Below are 13,695 nucleotides of genomic sequence, written 5' to 3'. Positions count from 1 at the left end.
AACTCATCCTGGTACTGAAAACTTTGCTTGCTACCCTACAAAGGGCTCTTGTCCTTCAGTGAAAAGTTGCTGCAGAAGCTTAGCTAGAGAGCTTCAGCTGGAAAGCAACCTGAATAACCTCATCTTTTGGTGCCTTTTGTCAAGACATGTTTTTAGATCCAGCTGATTGTTTCAGCAGTGAAGAAGGGAAGTCTTTTCAAAGCAAATACTGAGCCACTGCTCTTTTTGAGCAACATTTAATTTACAGAAGAAAACAGAACTGAACTCTCAAGGAAAGAAGACAATTAATGGCAAGGCTGGAAACTGCAGATCAAGGAAGCTCTGTTCTAACACGAAATGTTGTTGACCTCCTCTGAGCACCTAGAGAAGCCACTTCAACTTTTGTCTCAGCTAGATAAACAGAAAGATAATGCATCTACCTTTTTACAGAGAGGTTTTGAACTTAGGCTTATTTTAGGAAAATACTTTGAGAACTTGGAAGGGAAGAAATGCAAAAACTGCTATAAACTGTTATTACTCCAGCTTCACTTTTCCAAAAGACCATTTAGAATGTGTTCAGTCTTTGCTAACCTCTCATTTCTTGTTGTTTATGTGTTTGAGAATTGCAATTACTATACCCCTAAATTGTCAGAGATAGGATGTAAGTATCCACAGACTGTAAAGGCAGTTTAAGTGTCTTTTTACTGGTATTCTATTAGCAGTATCAGAATCACCACTGATGCATTAGAAAGAAAAAAACAGTTCCACACAAACATGAAGAGGAACCATTAATTCCAACAGAAATAAACAACAAGGCTGAAGTAATAGCCTGTGTACTGTCTTGTGCTGACAGACAATTATTTTTTCTGTTAATTACTGGTTAAATGAGAAACAAAGGGAACTGAAATATTGATGCAAACCTTATTATCCTGTTCCACTGCCTTGGTGTCTCAACAGGTAACTACTTTTTTTGGTTTTTTTTTTTAGGCCAGATGGTTAAAAATTCAAGCACTAGGGAGAAATGCAGACAGGTTTCATTTTTCAGAACTCCCTGACTTGCTCTTGGAGCACAGCATTGGAACCTTGGCTGTGACATAACATATGTGGGATCCTAAATGTACTAGGGAGTTTAAAGATTTTGTGCCATGTTGTTTTTTTGGGGGGGAAAACAAGCTAGAAGGATTTTGGTCGTCTTATGCTGACTCCACTTTTTTGGGGGCATTGCTCAGTTTTGAAGGGCTGCTTATTCCCTTTTTCTTTATTATTAATGAGGTAGAGGAGACTTACATCCATCAGGGCAGCATTAATGTAGTTACTGCTCTCCCCATCTATCGTTATGAGGAAAGGCAGGCATCTGTCTGGAGGCAGAACATCCATGCAGCGGTTCTTTTCATGATTCCGTGGTAGAAGAGCTATGCTGCAGTCTTCTACACGCAGAGTTGGAGTCACCATGTTTAAAGTCTTTCAAAAAAGAGTAAACAAATACAACAGAGAAATTAACACAGTGGGGAAAGCATCCCAAAATATTTAAGGGTGGATCAAGTCGGCATTCAGCTTCAGCAGGAATCAGTATGCAGAGAAATGAAAACACATCTCAGTCAGCAGGCTTTGGAAGCAAAAAAAAAACCCAACCCAAAACCTAACAAAAACCAAACAAACCAAAAACCCCAAATCCTGTCAGCATAGAGATGTGGAAAAAACAACCTCAAAGACAGCTGGCAGAGGAAACCTGCCTTATGGAGAGAGGACAGTGAGAGAAACTGACATACTTCCCTTGAGGAAAAGGAGGATTTTACTAGGAGGAGGATTATTTTGCACTCTTCCCCTCCTACGTCTGGTCCTAAATTGGTTGGTTATAAGCAAGCTGGTCTTAAATTGCTTAGTTATAAGCAGGTACTTCACCAAAACTCTTTGTATAGTTTAATTGTATAGCTTCTAGGTAACACCAGCTACAACTTACCCTAAATTCCTCTTTGATCTGGCTGGAGTTAGTTTGAGGGTCCAGTTTATTCATTTCATAGTACACAGACCTAACTTGGGAAGCTGGGATTGATGTGTCCCCACAAAGACAGGCTTCCAGGATGGCATCATGGATGAAGACATACTGTTCCTGGTAAAGCAAGGAAAATAATTATTGACAGAGAATGAAATAAGAGTATTTTAATTAGCAAAAGGAAAACAAGTGAAATGGTTCACAGAAACACAGAATCATCATGGTTGGAAAAGACCTCTAAGATCATCAAGTCCAATTATTGTCTAACTCTACCAGGGCTAATACTATACCATATCCTTGAGCACCATATGGAGAATGGTTTTAAATACATCCAGGGATAGTGATTCAAACACTTCCCTGGACAGCCTGTTCCAGTGTTTGATAACCCTTTTGGTACAGAACTTTTTCCTCATGTCCAACCTAAACCTCTCCTGATGTAATTTGATGCCTCTTATCCTATCAATTGTGACTTGTGAGAGCGTTGTCACTAATTCTCTCAGACTTTACTGAAGCAAGACCAGAAAGAATAATAGCAGTTCGTAAAAGCTGATTCCATTAATTTAGAAATGAATACAAAAGGACTGACTGAAATTAGTCACAAGAACAAAGAGGAGTGCAGTAACACTCTATAAAACTCCTCAGATCATTTCTGGTTTCCTCATTCCTCTGCCCACTTCCTCAGTCCTCAGTCCTCTGCACAGGTAGCACAGGTTCTATCATGTAACTGAGCCTCAACACAAGTCTTCCCTGGAGAGGAAACATTCATGACTTTGCTTTCTTGTAAAAGTCACTGTGAACCTTAACTGCAGAATAGCTGTGCACTTGTTTGGGCAGTGGTTCTTCAGGTTTGCATTGGATTATTTTCTGTGTATGATTGAATAATCTACTTTCTGAATCACAGAACCCCAGCATGGTAGGGTTGGAATGGAGCTCTAGAGATTACCTAATCCAACTGCCCTGCTAAAGCAGGGTCACCATAGCAGGTTGCTCAAGATCATGTCGAAGTGTGTTTGGAATCTCTATAGAGAAGGAGGCTCCACAAACTTCCTGGGCAGCCTGTTCCAATGCTCCATCACCCTCAGAGTTTTTCCTTAAGTTCAAGCGAAACCTCCGTGTTCCAATCTGTACCCATTGGCCTTGTCCTTTCACTGGCCACCACTGAAAAGAGCCCAGGCTCATCATTGAGACCTCCACCCTTTACATATAGCTTAGCATTGATAAGATCCCTTCAAAAATTTCTCTTTTCCAGGCTAAAGCACCTCAGGACTCTTCAGCCTTTCCTCCTCACAGGGATGCTCCAGTCCCCTCAGCATCTTTGTGGCTTCTGTTGGACACTCTCCAGTAGTTTCCTCTCTCTCTTGAGCTGGGGAGCTCAGAACTAGACATAATGGTGCCAGCCACAAAGGGGCTTTAGTTTTACAGGCTAGAAGACTATTTTTGCTTGCCAAGCACAAAGCAGTATTCCAGCGGATTAACAATACCTCAGTCTGCACCATGTTAACTCTCCGAGATCGAAGCTCTCTCACACAATTGTATATGTCTACAACACCTTCTCTTTCTGCCATATCTAGCATGATGTCAATGACAATGAAACATCCAGTTCTGCCAGCACCAGCACTAAAGCAAGAGAAGAGCATAGTTAGTCATAGAATCACAGAATAATAGAATCACAGAATAATAGAATCACAGAATGTCTTGGTTTGGAAGTGACCTTTAAAGGTCACCTAGTCCAACACCCCCACAGCAAGCAGGAACATCTGCAACCAGATCAGGTTGCTCAGAGCCCCGAACAATCTGACCTGGAATGGCTCCAGGAATGTGGCATCTGCCACTTCTTGGGGCAACCTGGGCAAGTATTTCACCACCCTGAGTGTAAAAGATTACTTCCTTCTACCTACTCTAAATCTACCATTTTTAGTTTTAAAACATCAGCCCTTGTCCTGTCAGAACAGGTTCTGCTAAAAACATTTGTCTCCCTATCAACATTCAGCAGAGCACTAGAAAATGTAAAGTATAATGGTCCATGTTGCAGGTATTTCATCAGTGGGATGATTACTGAAATTGAGCCTTGCTTTCAGGCACGTGAAGGATTTCAGACTCAATTTTCACATTCTTACCTATATTTTAGGTTTTAAATTATCATGAGTAGAGCTTCAGAGGCTTCAGCAACCCATGAGGGGTTTATATGGTAGAGGAGAAGCAAAAGTGGGTTCTGAAGTTTAGGGGGCAACACAACAGAGGGATTTATTTTAGAACCATAGAACTGTTTGGGTTGGAAAAGACCTCTAAGATCATTGAGTCCAACCATGATCCAACTTTATCGTGCCTGGTGCTAAACTATGTCCCTCAGCACCAAATTTCTTTATCTTCTAAACACCTTCAGGGATGGGGACAGAACCACCACACTGGGGGAGGCTATTCCAGTATTTGAGAATCCTTTCCGTGAAGTTCTGCCTACCTGCAGTGAACAACCAGAGGTCCAGCGTTGGGTGGGCTCTTGGATTTGACCTGGCGTACGAATCCCAGCAGGCCTGTGGCATGGTATGGGACACCATGATCTGGCCAGCCAGTGAAGTGAAACTGCCGGATTTCTCGAATCTCATGAGCACCTCTCTGTTGAAAGAGAAAAAAAACCCAAACTACACCTTGAAAGAAACTGGACAAGAGACATTGTAAGAGTGGAACTTCAAAAGCCTGAGCCTTGCTGAAGAGCATCCACCCCCTACTGATACAACCTGTACTGACTGTTGGAGAGCTTCCTCATCACAGGAGAGCGAGTTCAAAGGTTACGTATCGACTGCTTTCAAAGCCTTGCAACAAAATGGATTAATTTAGCACTAGATTAGTTAGAAACTCTTGGCGAGAAGCATTAGGTTGCTTTGAACACAGTGCCTTTATGATGAGTGCCATGATCACAGAGCAGGTCAGAAGCAAGGCCATGGACATACAGTACAGAGGACATTCCCCTCCCCCCACCCCACCCTTCCCCAGCTCTCCACAGGCATTTTGTTGCTGACTTCAGTGAACTACAGCTTCAGCATAATTTTCCTTATCATTTGTCTCCTTCATTGGTCAGAAGGAAACAGCTGAATAAGAAATCTTTTGGCACCTCTAATCACGGGGGCTGAGCTGGTAGCCCCTTCACATGCTCACCCTTCAAGTCATTTTCCACAGTCTACAGGGACATAGATAGGGTGAGACAAGTATGAATGAGGAGCCAATTGTGTTAAGTAATTTCCCATGTGACTTTCTGGAGCAGACTGGATATTAGAGGTGTGCATGCTAAGTTTGATTTCCTAGTGCTTATGTTTCCTCTTCCCCCTCTAAAAATGGAGCTGCCAGTATTTTGCTCTCATTACAAATCCACAGACCAGAGGCCATCATACATATTTCATAAGCAAACAGTAAAATTATGACATATCATGTCTAGGCTGGACTAAATGTCAGTGATATTAATAACTGGTGGTTTACAGTTTTTCTTCTTAAAGATGTATTTCCTGTCATGAGCTGGTTTGCATATAAAATGTCTAGCTCACTTTGCACAATGAACTAATCTAAACTTCTTAATTTATTCCTGACTTGCAAGCTAGAAGAGCCCATGGCTGAGAAATTCTGGCTGAGCCAGTGTTCCATGACTGGAGTGGACTTGGTGTATCTTTTAGCCCTGATGCTCTGGCACCTCAGGCTGAGGGTCTCTGAATCCAGGGCATTTGATCAGAGGAATATCAATGCTCATCTCTCTTGGAAAACATGACAAATAGGCAGACAAGGGAGAAGATGAAGACCATGTGGCATTAATGGGAGACTGAGATCACACCTTTGCAACAGAAATTACCTGAAATCCTAAAATTCATAAAACATCGAAAACCAGGGATAGACAAGGTAATTTGCATTTTAAGATAGTCTAGCAAACACAGAATCACAGCATAGTGGAGGCTCACCCACAGCAGTTTGCCCAGGATCACAATGTCCAGGTGAATTTGGAATCTCTCGAGAAGGAGACTCCATAACCTCTCTGGACAACCTGCTCCAGTGCTTGATCAATCTCAATGGAAAGAAGTTTTTATTTCTGGCCTGGCAGAACCTCCTGAGTTCAATTTGTGCACATTGCCCCTCTTCATATTATTTAGTACCACTTAAAAGAGTTTGGCTCCATCCTCTTGCTCCCTGCCCTTTAGATACTGACTAGCATAGGGAAGATCCCCTCTTGGTCTGCCTGTAGTTTCCTCCTTACAGCCTTTCCTCCTTACAGAGATGCTCCAGTCCCCTCAGCATCTTCATAGCTTCTTCTGGACTGTCTCTGGTAGTTTCCTGCCTCTCTTGAACTAAGAAGCCTGGAACTGGACTCAATACACCAGATGTGGCCTGACTAGGGAAGAGTAGAGGAGGAGAAACTCCTTTGACATGATGGCCACTGTCCTTAGATGCACCCCAGGAGACCACTGGCCTTCTTGGGCACAGGAGCACATTGCTGGCTCATGGTAAACTTGCTGTCTACCAAAACTCACAGGTCCTTGTCCATAAAACTAACATAATCAAATACAATTTGGTATCTGAATGTTGGGGATTTTAGAGTGTGGTAGTTAATAGATCTTTCTGCTACCATAGGCCAGGTCTCCAGCTCCCTAAATAGCTGTGTGTAGGTGGGGCATCCATGTCCCAGACCCTTCTATATTGCTCATAACAACTGTCTACAATCCCTCAAGAAACAAAGATCTCATACAATAACCCAACACCATGACTATGGAAACTGAGGACTGAAATGAGTCCCCCACAGTCATTCTTCATGGCTTGATTTTCAAGTGATTGAAAAGAAAGTAAAGTGCCCCTCCAAAATTATGTTGGGCAGATCAACATATGTCCTGTGTATCTTGAGCATCAGGTATAGGACACTGAGTTGCTGGAGTGTATCCAGAGAAGGGCAACAAAGCTGGTGAAAGGTTCAGAGAACAAGTCTGAAGAAGAGGAAGCTGAAGGGAGACCTCACTGCTCTCTACTACTCCCTGAAAGGAGGTTGTAGTGAGGTGGGGTTGGTCTCTTCTCCTTAAGTAACAAGTGATAGAATGAGAGGAAATGGCCTGAAATTGTGCCAGGGGAGGTTAAGGTTGGATATTCAGAAAAAAATCTCTATTGAAGAAGTGGTCAGGCATTGGAATAGGTTGCCCAGGGAGGTAGTGGAGTCACAGTCCCTGGAGATGTTTAAGAAATGTATGCACAAGGCACTTTAGCATATGGTTTAGTAATGGCCATGATGACCTTACACTGATGGTTGGACTTGATGATTTTAGAGGTCTTTCCCAACTGAAATAATTCCATGATCCTATGGTTCTATAAAATGATCTTTGTCATGCTGACTGCATTTTTGTCTATCGCTGCTAACACTCAGCTCCTAAGAAAAGGTTTTGCATCTAGGGTACTTTTGTAATGAGTTTGCTTATTATATCTACAAAAGAATGATTTTCATGTCTGTAGCTTCCCTGCTGGTTTCTAACCCCAAAATAGCAACACAACTGCATGAATCATAAAAGCATGTGCTCCACTCAGAAAGACTGAAGTTTTATCCTTCATTTTTTTAATTTCCCAGCTGAAACAAACAGAAAATGGTGTTCATTGCTAACAAACCTTGGGATGTTAAAACGTGCAACAAATACTTGCGGTGCTCCCGTGTGCTACTGCCTGAGTAATTCATCTGACTTAGCTGTTGTGCTGTAAATGAGCTCTGCTCTGAAAGAACCGCTGATGTGCACAATGGAAAGCACATCTAGGAGGTGGTCTTCAGGATCAGAGTGGAATTTTGTGGTCAGCTTTCTTAACATTATCCTCCTCCTTCTCAATAATTACCAACCAGCCATTAAAAAACCCAAACAAACGCAAAAATATATAACCAATCTAACTCCAAGCAAATAAAGTTCTAACTCATACTTTAGAAGCAGGTGTGAGATGTTTGTCCACAAATAGAATAGATTACCAAAAGGGACTTCTGAAGGTTTGTGAGAGACTAAATCTTGTCTCTCTCGATGTGACTCAACAAAGATAAAATCGCCTTTGCTGCTTGCCCATGCAATAGCTGATGTGTATTGGGCAGTTGTCACTGGATAACGACTCTGGAAGGTGTATAGATAAAATTGCCCACCAGACTGCAGCTGCCCTGGAAACAGCCATTGCTATCGATATTCTCTGGAACATACATACCTAAAAAACTGTATAAAAGATCTGAGCAACTACTGGCTGAGTAGAAGGAAAACACAGGAGAAGGAAAACACAGGAGAAGGAAAACACAGGAGGAAAAGACCTGGACAGTGCCACTGAGAAGGAAAACATGAGAAAAGGAAAAGACCGGGGCAATGCTGCTCTGAAGAAAAATAGAGAGAATACCAGGACAGAGACATCACCATGTAGCCTGGAAGAAGCAGATCAAGAGGAACCCTCTCTGTGTGTCCTAAATTCTGCCTGCTACAACTCATGGAGCTGAAGAGGCTGCTCAGAGGACAGCAATGAATCTCTCCTCTACAGCCAAAGCTGCAGCACCCTTCCTCTACATACCCAAACTGTCTTGGGGGGTGAGGGGTGTGGTAGTATAATTCCTTTCCTCTTCTCTCTCCCTATTCTCCCTCTCACTCTCTATTTTCTCTCACTCTCCTTCTGATCGATCCACTTTATTGTGTAATAAATAGTCTAGCTGTTGATATTTTGACCTCATTTCTGCCTCTAATTTCATAACACAGGAATATTCAAAAGAAGTGAGTCTCTCCCTTTCTGGGCTGAGACAAGGTTGAATCACAGAATCACTGAATCATTAAAGTTGGAAAGGAACTCTATGATCATCTGGTCCAACACCACTATGCCCACTATTCATGGCCCAGAACACCATGTCTGCATGTTTTTTTTTCTAATATCTACCCCAAATCTCCCCTGTAACAGCTTGAAAGCCATTTCCTCTTGTCCTGGAACTAGTTACTTGGGAGAAGAGGCCAACTTGCACCTCACCTTAACCAGCTTTCAGGTAGCTGTAGAAAGCACTAAAATCTTCTCGCAGCCTCCTCCAGTCCAACCCTCCACTCACAGTGGACCTATGACACTAGTTCTGTCTAGCAGAGCCTTTATGACCTCCAAGAATGGAGATTCCCCAGCTTTGCTGGGTAACCTGCTCCAGCACTGCACTACCCTCCTCCTGAAGGATTCTTTTCCTGACACAACTTCTTGGCCATTGCCCCTTGTTTTGCCACCCACCACTGAGAAGGGGCATTTGGAGGGGTGGAGTGGTGGCATTTGGCATGGTGGAGTCGCTGTCATTGGAGGTTTTCAGGAGGAGACTTGATGGGGTTCTTGGTGCCATGGGTTAGTTGTTTAGGTGGGTTGGATTGGTTGATGGGTTGGACGCGATGATCTTGAAGGTCTCTTCCAACCTGGTTTATTCTATGTAATTCTATGTTATTGGGGCCCCTGATTTTCTAAACATCCCCAAAGTAGTTGCAGGCTGCAGTTAGATCCTCCTTACCCCTCCCTACTCATCTCTGCCACACTGGACAAGGCTGCTTCTCTTAAACTCCCCTTGCATCTCATATGTCATATATCATCTGGGATGTCAGGTGTTGTCCTGGGATTTCACAGCCTGTAGCGACACATGGGATTAGTCTACCTAAGGTGCAGAACTTTGCATTTTTCCTTGGTAAATGACTAAACTTTCTGTTGGCCAAATCTTCAAAACTTGGCATTTTTCCTTGTTGAATTACTGAAGTTTCTGTTGGTCAAATTTTGAAGTTCATTGGAACTGAGGCTCCAATGTTCGGTGTTTCACCACTATCCTTCACTTGCTTATTACCTTCAGATTTGGCTAAGGTGGACTGTGTCTCATGACACAGCTTGCCTTAGCCTGAGAAGTATCAGTGCCAGAGGATCATAAATATAGAGAGAATTATGGTGGAAGAGATGTACAGACTTGACCTTCCAATACCACTGGAAGAGTTCAAAAATATGGAACATAGGGTAAATGAAAACAACTACATTTTACCTAAGTTACATTGACACTGCTTTTAGAGGCTTACTGCAAAACTACCAACTATTAAAAAGCAGTGTCTAAATAAAATCTTTTCAGATGGAGATTTTTTTCCCTCCCCCTGTAAGAAATAAAATGTTTAGTGCCTTTTATCTCTGTCAGTTCTAATGCACTTATTTTAGACAGTTTGGTTATGTTCAACTGTAAAATCCTCTCGGTCTTTTCTTTGCTTCCCCCCTCCCCGGCCCCCTTCCCAGTCCCAGTTAAGAAGTGAAAAGCTAACATCAAAGCACAGGCTTAAAATTTGCAGAATAGAAACCAACCAGTGCTTTATCTACTTCAAAGTGTAGCCACTGTCTCTCATCTGTTTATTAAAAATATCTAAATGCAAGGAAACAACAGGCTTGGGTGCAATTGATGTAGAATATGTATAGCGGTAAACACGATGCAAGATTTCAGTTCATTCAAACCACAGAATTCCATCGTCACTACCCTCAGGTTGCTGTGTTGATGCATATTTAAGTACTAAAACTGTAGAATCATAGAATGCATTGGGTTGGAATGGACCTTTAAAAGATCATCCAGTCTGACGCCCCTGCAGTAAGCAGGGACAGCTTCAACTGGATCAGTAAATAAATAAAACAGTAGAAAACTCCAATTTGTTTGTTAGTGTGGATGCTGGGTGCCCTTTGTGTCAGTCATCTACTATGACCTTTCAACTTGGGTCACCACCTAGCTGGGTGCAGGGTTCTTAGATGCTAAAGATCATACAATCAGAATAATTTTGGTTGGAAAACACTTTTAAGATCATCAAGTCCAACTATTATCTCACTCGACCAAGTCTGGTCCTAAACTACACTCACTTTTCACATTCTTATCTATATTTTAGGTATTAACTTATTGTTGGTAGAGCTCCAAGGCTTCAGCAAACTGGGGATTATAAGGCATAAAAGAAGCAAAAGTCAATCTTGAAGTTTAGTGGACAACACAATGGAGACATTTCTCTTAGATGCACAGAGCTATTTTGGCTAGAAAAGACCTTTAGCATCATCAAGTCCAAACCATGATCTAACTCTGCCAAGTCTGGTGCTAAACCATGTCCCTCAGCACCACTTCTCTGTCACCTTCAAACACCACCAGCAATGGGGATTCAGCCACCACTCTGGGAAGTCTATTCCAGTGCTTGAGAACCCTTTAAGTGAAGAAGTTTCTTTTACTATCCAAACTAAACCTTCTGTGGTGCAACTTGAGGCTACTCCCTCTCGTCATATCACTTGTTACTAGGGAGAAGAGACTGACCTCCATCTTGCCACAACTTCCTTTCAGGTAGTTGCAGAGAGCAAATATTCTTCCCACAAGAGAGAACCATATCACAGGAACTGCAACTAAATAAAAAAAAGTTTTCTAAGCTAATTAGATAAAAATCTCCCTGTGGTGATACCAGAAGAACATTACTTCAGTGTGCCATTAGACATATAAAATCTTCCCTTTCCTCATTGTTCTCCATCTCAAGTGAGTCTTGATACACACAATTGAAACACTTCTGTCCTTTAATGAAATGTGACTAAACCCCCTGAACTGACACAAAATGCCTGACACTCTTTACCACTGACTGATCTTGCTTTTTCTCACTTCCAGTGCCTTGTTAACTGTATGTTGTGCATATATCATAAGCTCTTTGGCAAAGCTACTGGATCTGCTGAGTATCAAAAAGACTCATGGCGCTATTCTGACAAACAGTGATACCACACATTGATGGGAATCATACAATCACAGAATGCACTGGGTTAGCCTTTAAAGGCTTTCTAGTCCAACCCTCCTGCAGTGAGCAGGGACGTTCCCAACTAGATCAGGCTGAACAGAGCCCCACCAAGTTTGACTGTGAATATCTCCAGGGATGGTGTGCCCACTGCCTCCCCGGGCAACCTGTTCCACTGTTCCACCACCCTCATAGCAAAGAACTTCTTCCTAATATCCAGTGGAACTCTCTGTGTAAAGACGGATTACACACACAAAATGAAATTGCCTTAAGTAGAAAATTAAGTTTGTTTCAAGTTGGTCTCTGCAGACCGGGAACACACCAGTCCAACACATAACAGTATTCTCCACCACAAACTTCTGAAGAATGGTGCCTCTGGTATATAGAGAAAATGACTATGGGGAGCAAGAGATGGGAAAACAGCACGAATGTGGTTTTCAATTGATTGCTGGGAGGGAGGCTTCGATTTCTCCTAGGCAAGGAACATCACTTTTTTTCTTTTTTAACTAAGGCAGGGGCTGACAGTGATGGAAAATGCAGAAAAGCTGAGGAATTCCAGGAAAACCACAATCTGCCATAAGAGGGCGGCAGTCGTTTACCCAAAAAAACCCCCTACAAACCCGAGATGCCAAGTCAAAAGACAGAACTTCCCCATGCTGAGTACGTATCTAAGTTACTGAGGCAGATACCGCTGTATTTAAGAAGAAACACCCCAAACAAACAGCATTTTGGCACTTACCTTTTCGACTGCAAACGTTCGGATCACATATTCAGCCAGGAGCTCTGTTTCTATTAGGGTAACTTTAATGTCTTTATATATCTCTGTGTCATCAGGCCAGTACTTGCAGCATTTGACCTTTCAAAACAAAACACAAAAGAAATTGAGGTTAATTTATTTCAGAGGATTCATGCTGAGCCCATTCTGTATTCTGGGCAATAATTTCTGGTTTAAAACACAATCATGTGCAAAACAGCCCCATTTTCTGCTGGTGCAGGTGATTCAAGTTCTAAGGGACATCATCTCCTCTTTGTTTGAGTCAGCTTTCAGAGTTTCAGGTGAGATTCCTGTTGTGGGTTTTGAAAGCAGAGGTAAATGTGTGACGACCACAAGGGATATTCATACCCTGCACTACTTTGCTGCTCATTTCCTGTGATGCCCAACACATGGTGTACCCAGAGGGACAACCACCACCAGAAGGTTTTTTTCCCCCCCAACCACTAGTTGGTGATTTGTCTCAAAAATATCTCCCTACATTTGAAAATGAAAAGGTGATTTTCAGACAGGAAGGAATCTTCTCTATTGTTAGACAGTTATCTGTATTCTCAGCCTAACTTTCCACAGGAACTGATGAGAGGTCAAATTGTAAAACTCCACACTTGAAGTCAATAGAGGAGCTTTATGTCTGAGCTTTAACTTCAATTCACTAGGTGATCCCAAACCCTATGGGTGGGATTCACCTCACTTAAATGCTGATGAGTAGGACAATTGCCTTTTTAGAGGTGCCTTTATCTTTCTTGACTAAGAAAAGTGTCTAGATGACTGCAAAAATGAAGAAATTTTTTACACTGAGGGTGGCGAAACACTGGCCCAGGTTGCCCAGAGAGGTAGGAGGTAGCCCAACTCTGGAAACATTTCAGGCCAGGTTGTTTGGGGCTCTGAGCAACCTACTCTAGTTGCGGGTGTCTGCTGACTGCTGGGGGTTGGACTAGATGAACTTAAAGGTCCCTTCAAACCCAACGTATTTTATGATTCTATGATACTATGATTTGGTGGCTGCCTTCCCCTAGGTGTTTGGCTTCTTCCTGGCTGGGGTTAGGCGAGATAAGTTTCCTTTCCCTTCATTATGATTCTGGAGCTGTACATCCTTGTCAAATTCATCCTGTGTTTTATGCATTTGTACTTCAGATTTTCTGAGTCCTGGTGTGGTCTAGACAGGATGGTCTTCACAGTAGTGAAGATGTTAAAAT

The 13,695-nt window shown here is 42.4% G+C and overlaps 1 protein-coding gene across 1 annotated transcript in view; it reads right to left on the bottom strand.

Moving 5' to 3' along the window:
* LOC137445777 (receptor-type tyrosine-protein phosphatase mu-like) overlaps positions 1-13,695 on the bottom strand; it is a 203,186-nt gene that overhangs the window by 17,889 nt on the left and 171,602 nt on the right. Inside the window, exons 3-7 of the mRNA XM_068147768.1 lie at positions 12,467-12,583; positions 4,431-4,585; positions 3,454-3,589; positions 1,940-2,089; positions 1,267-1,440 (exon numbers count right to left, since the gene is read on the bottom strand). Coding sequence (XP_068003869.1) covers positions 1,267-1,440; positions 1,940-2,089; positions 3,454-3,589; positions 4,431-4,585; positions 12,467-12,583 — 732 coding nt within the window. The remainder of the gene's footprint in view (positions 1-1,266; positions 1,441-1,939; positions 2,090-3,453; positions 3,590-4,430; positions 4,586-12,466; positions 12,584-13,695) is intronic.

The sequence above is a fragment of the Melanerpes formicivorus genome, unplaced genomic scaffold (assembly GCF_026170545.1).
Source record: "Melanerpes formicivorus ecotype bairdi unplaced genomic scaffold, bMelFor1.0.p_v2 SCAF_15, whole genome shotgun sequence".
Classification (NCBI taxonomy): Eukaryota; Metazoa; Chordata; class Aves; order Piciformes; family Picidae; genus Melanerpes; species Melanerpes formicivorus.
Note: the sequence above shows the minus strand (reverse complement) of the source record. Positions and strands in the feature narration are given on the sequence as shown.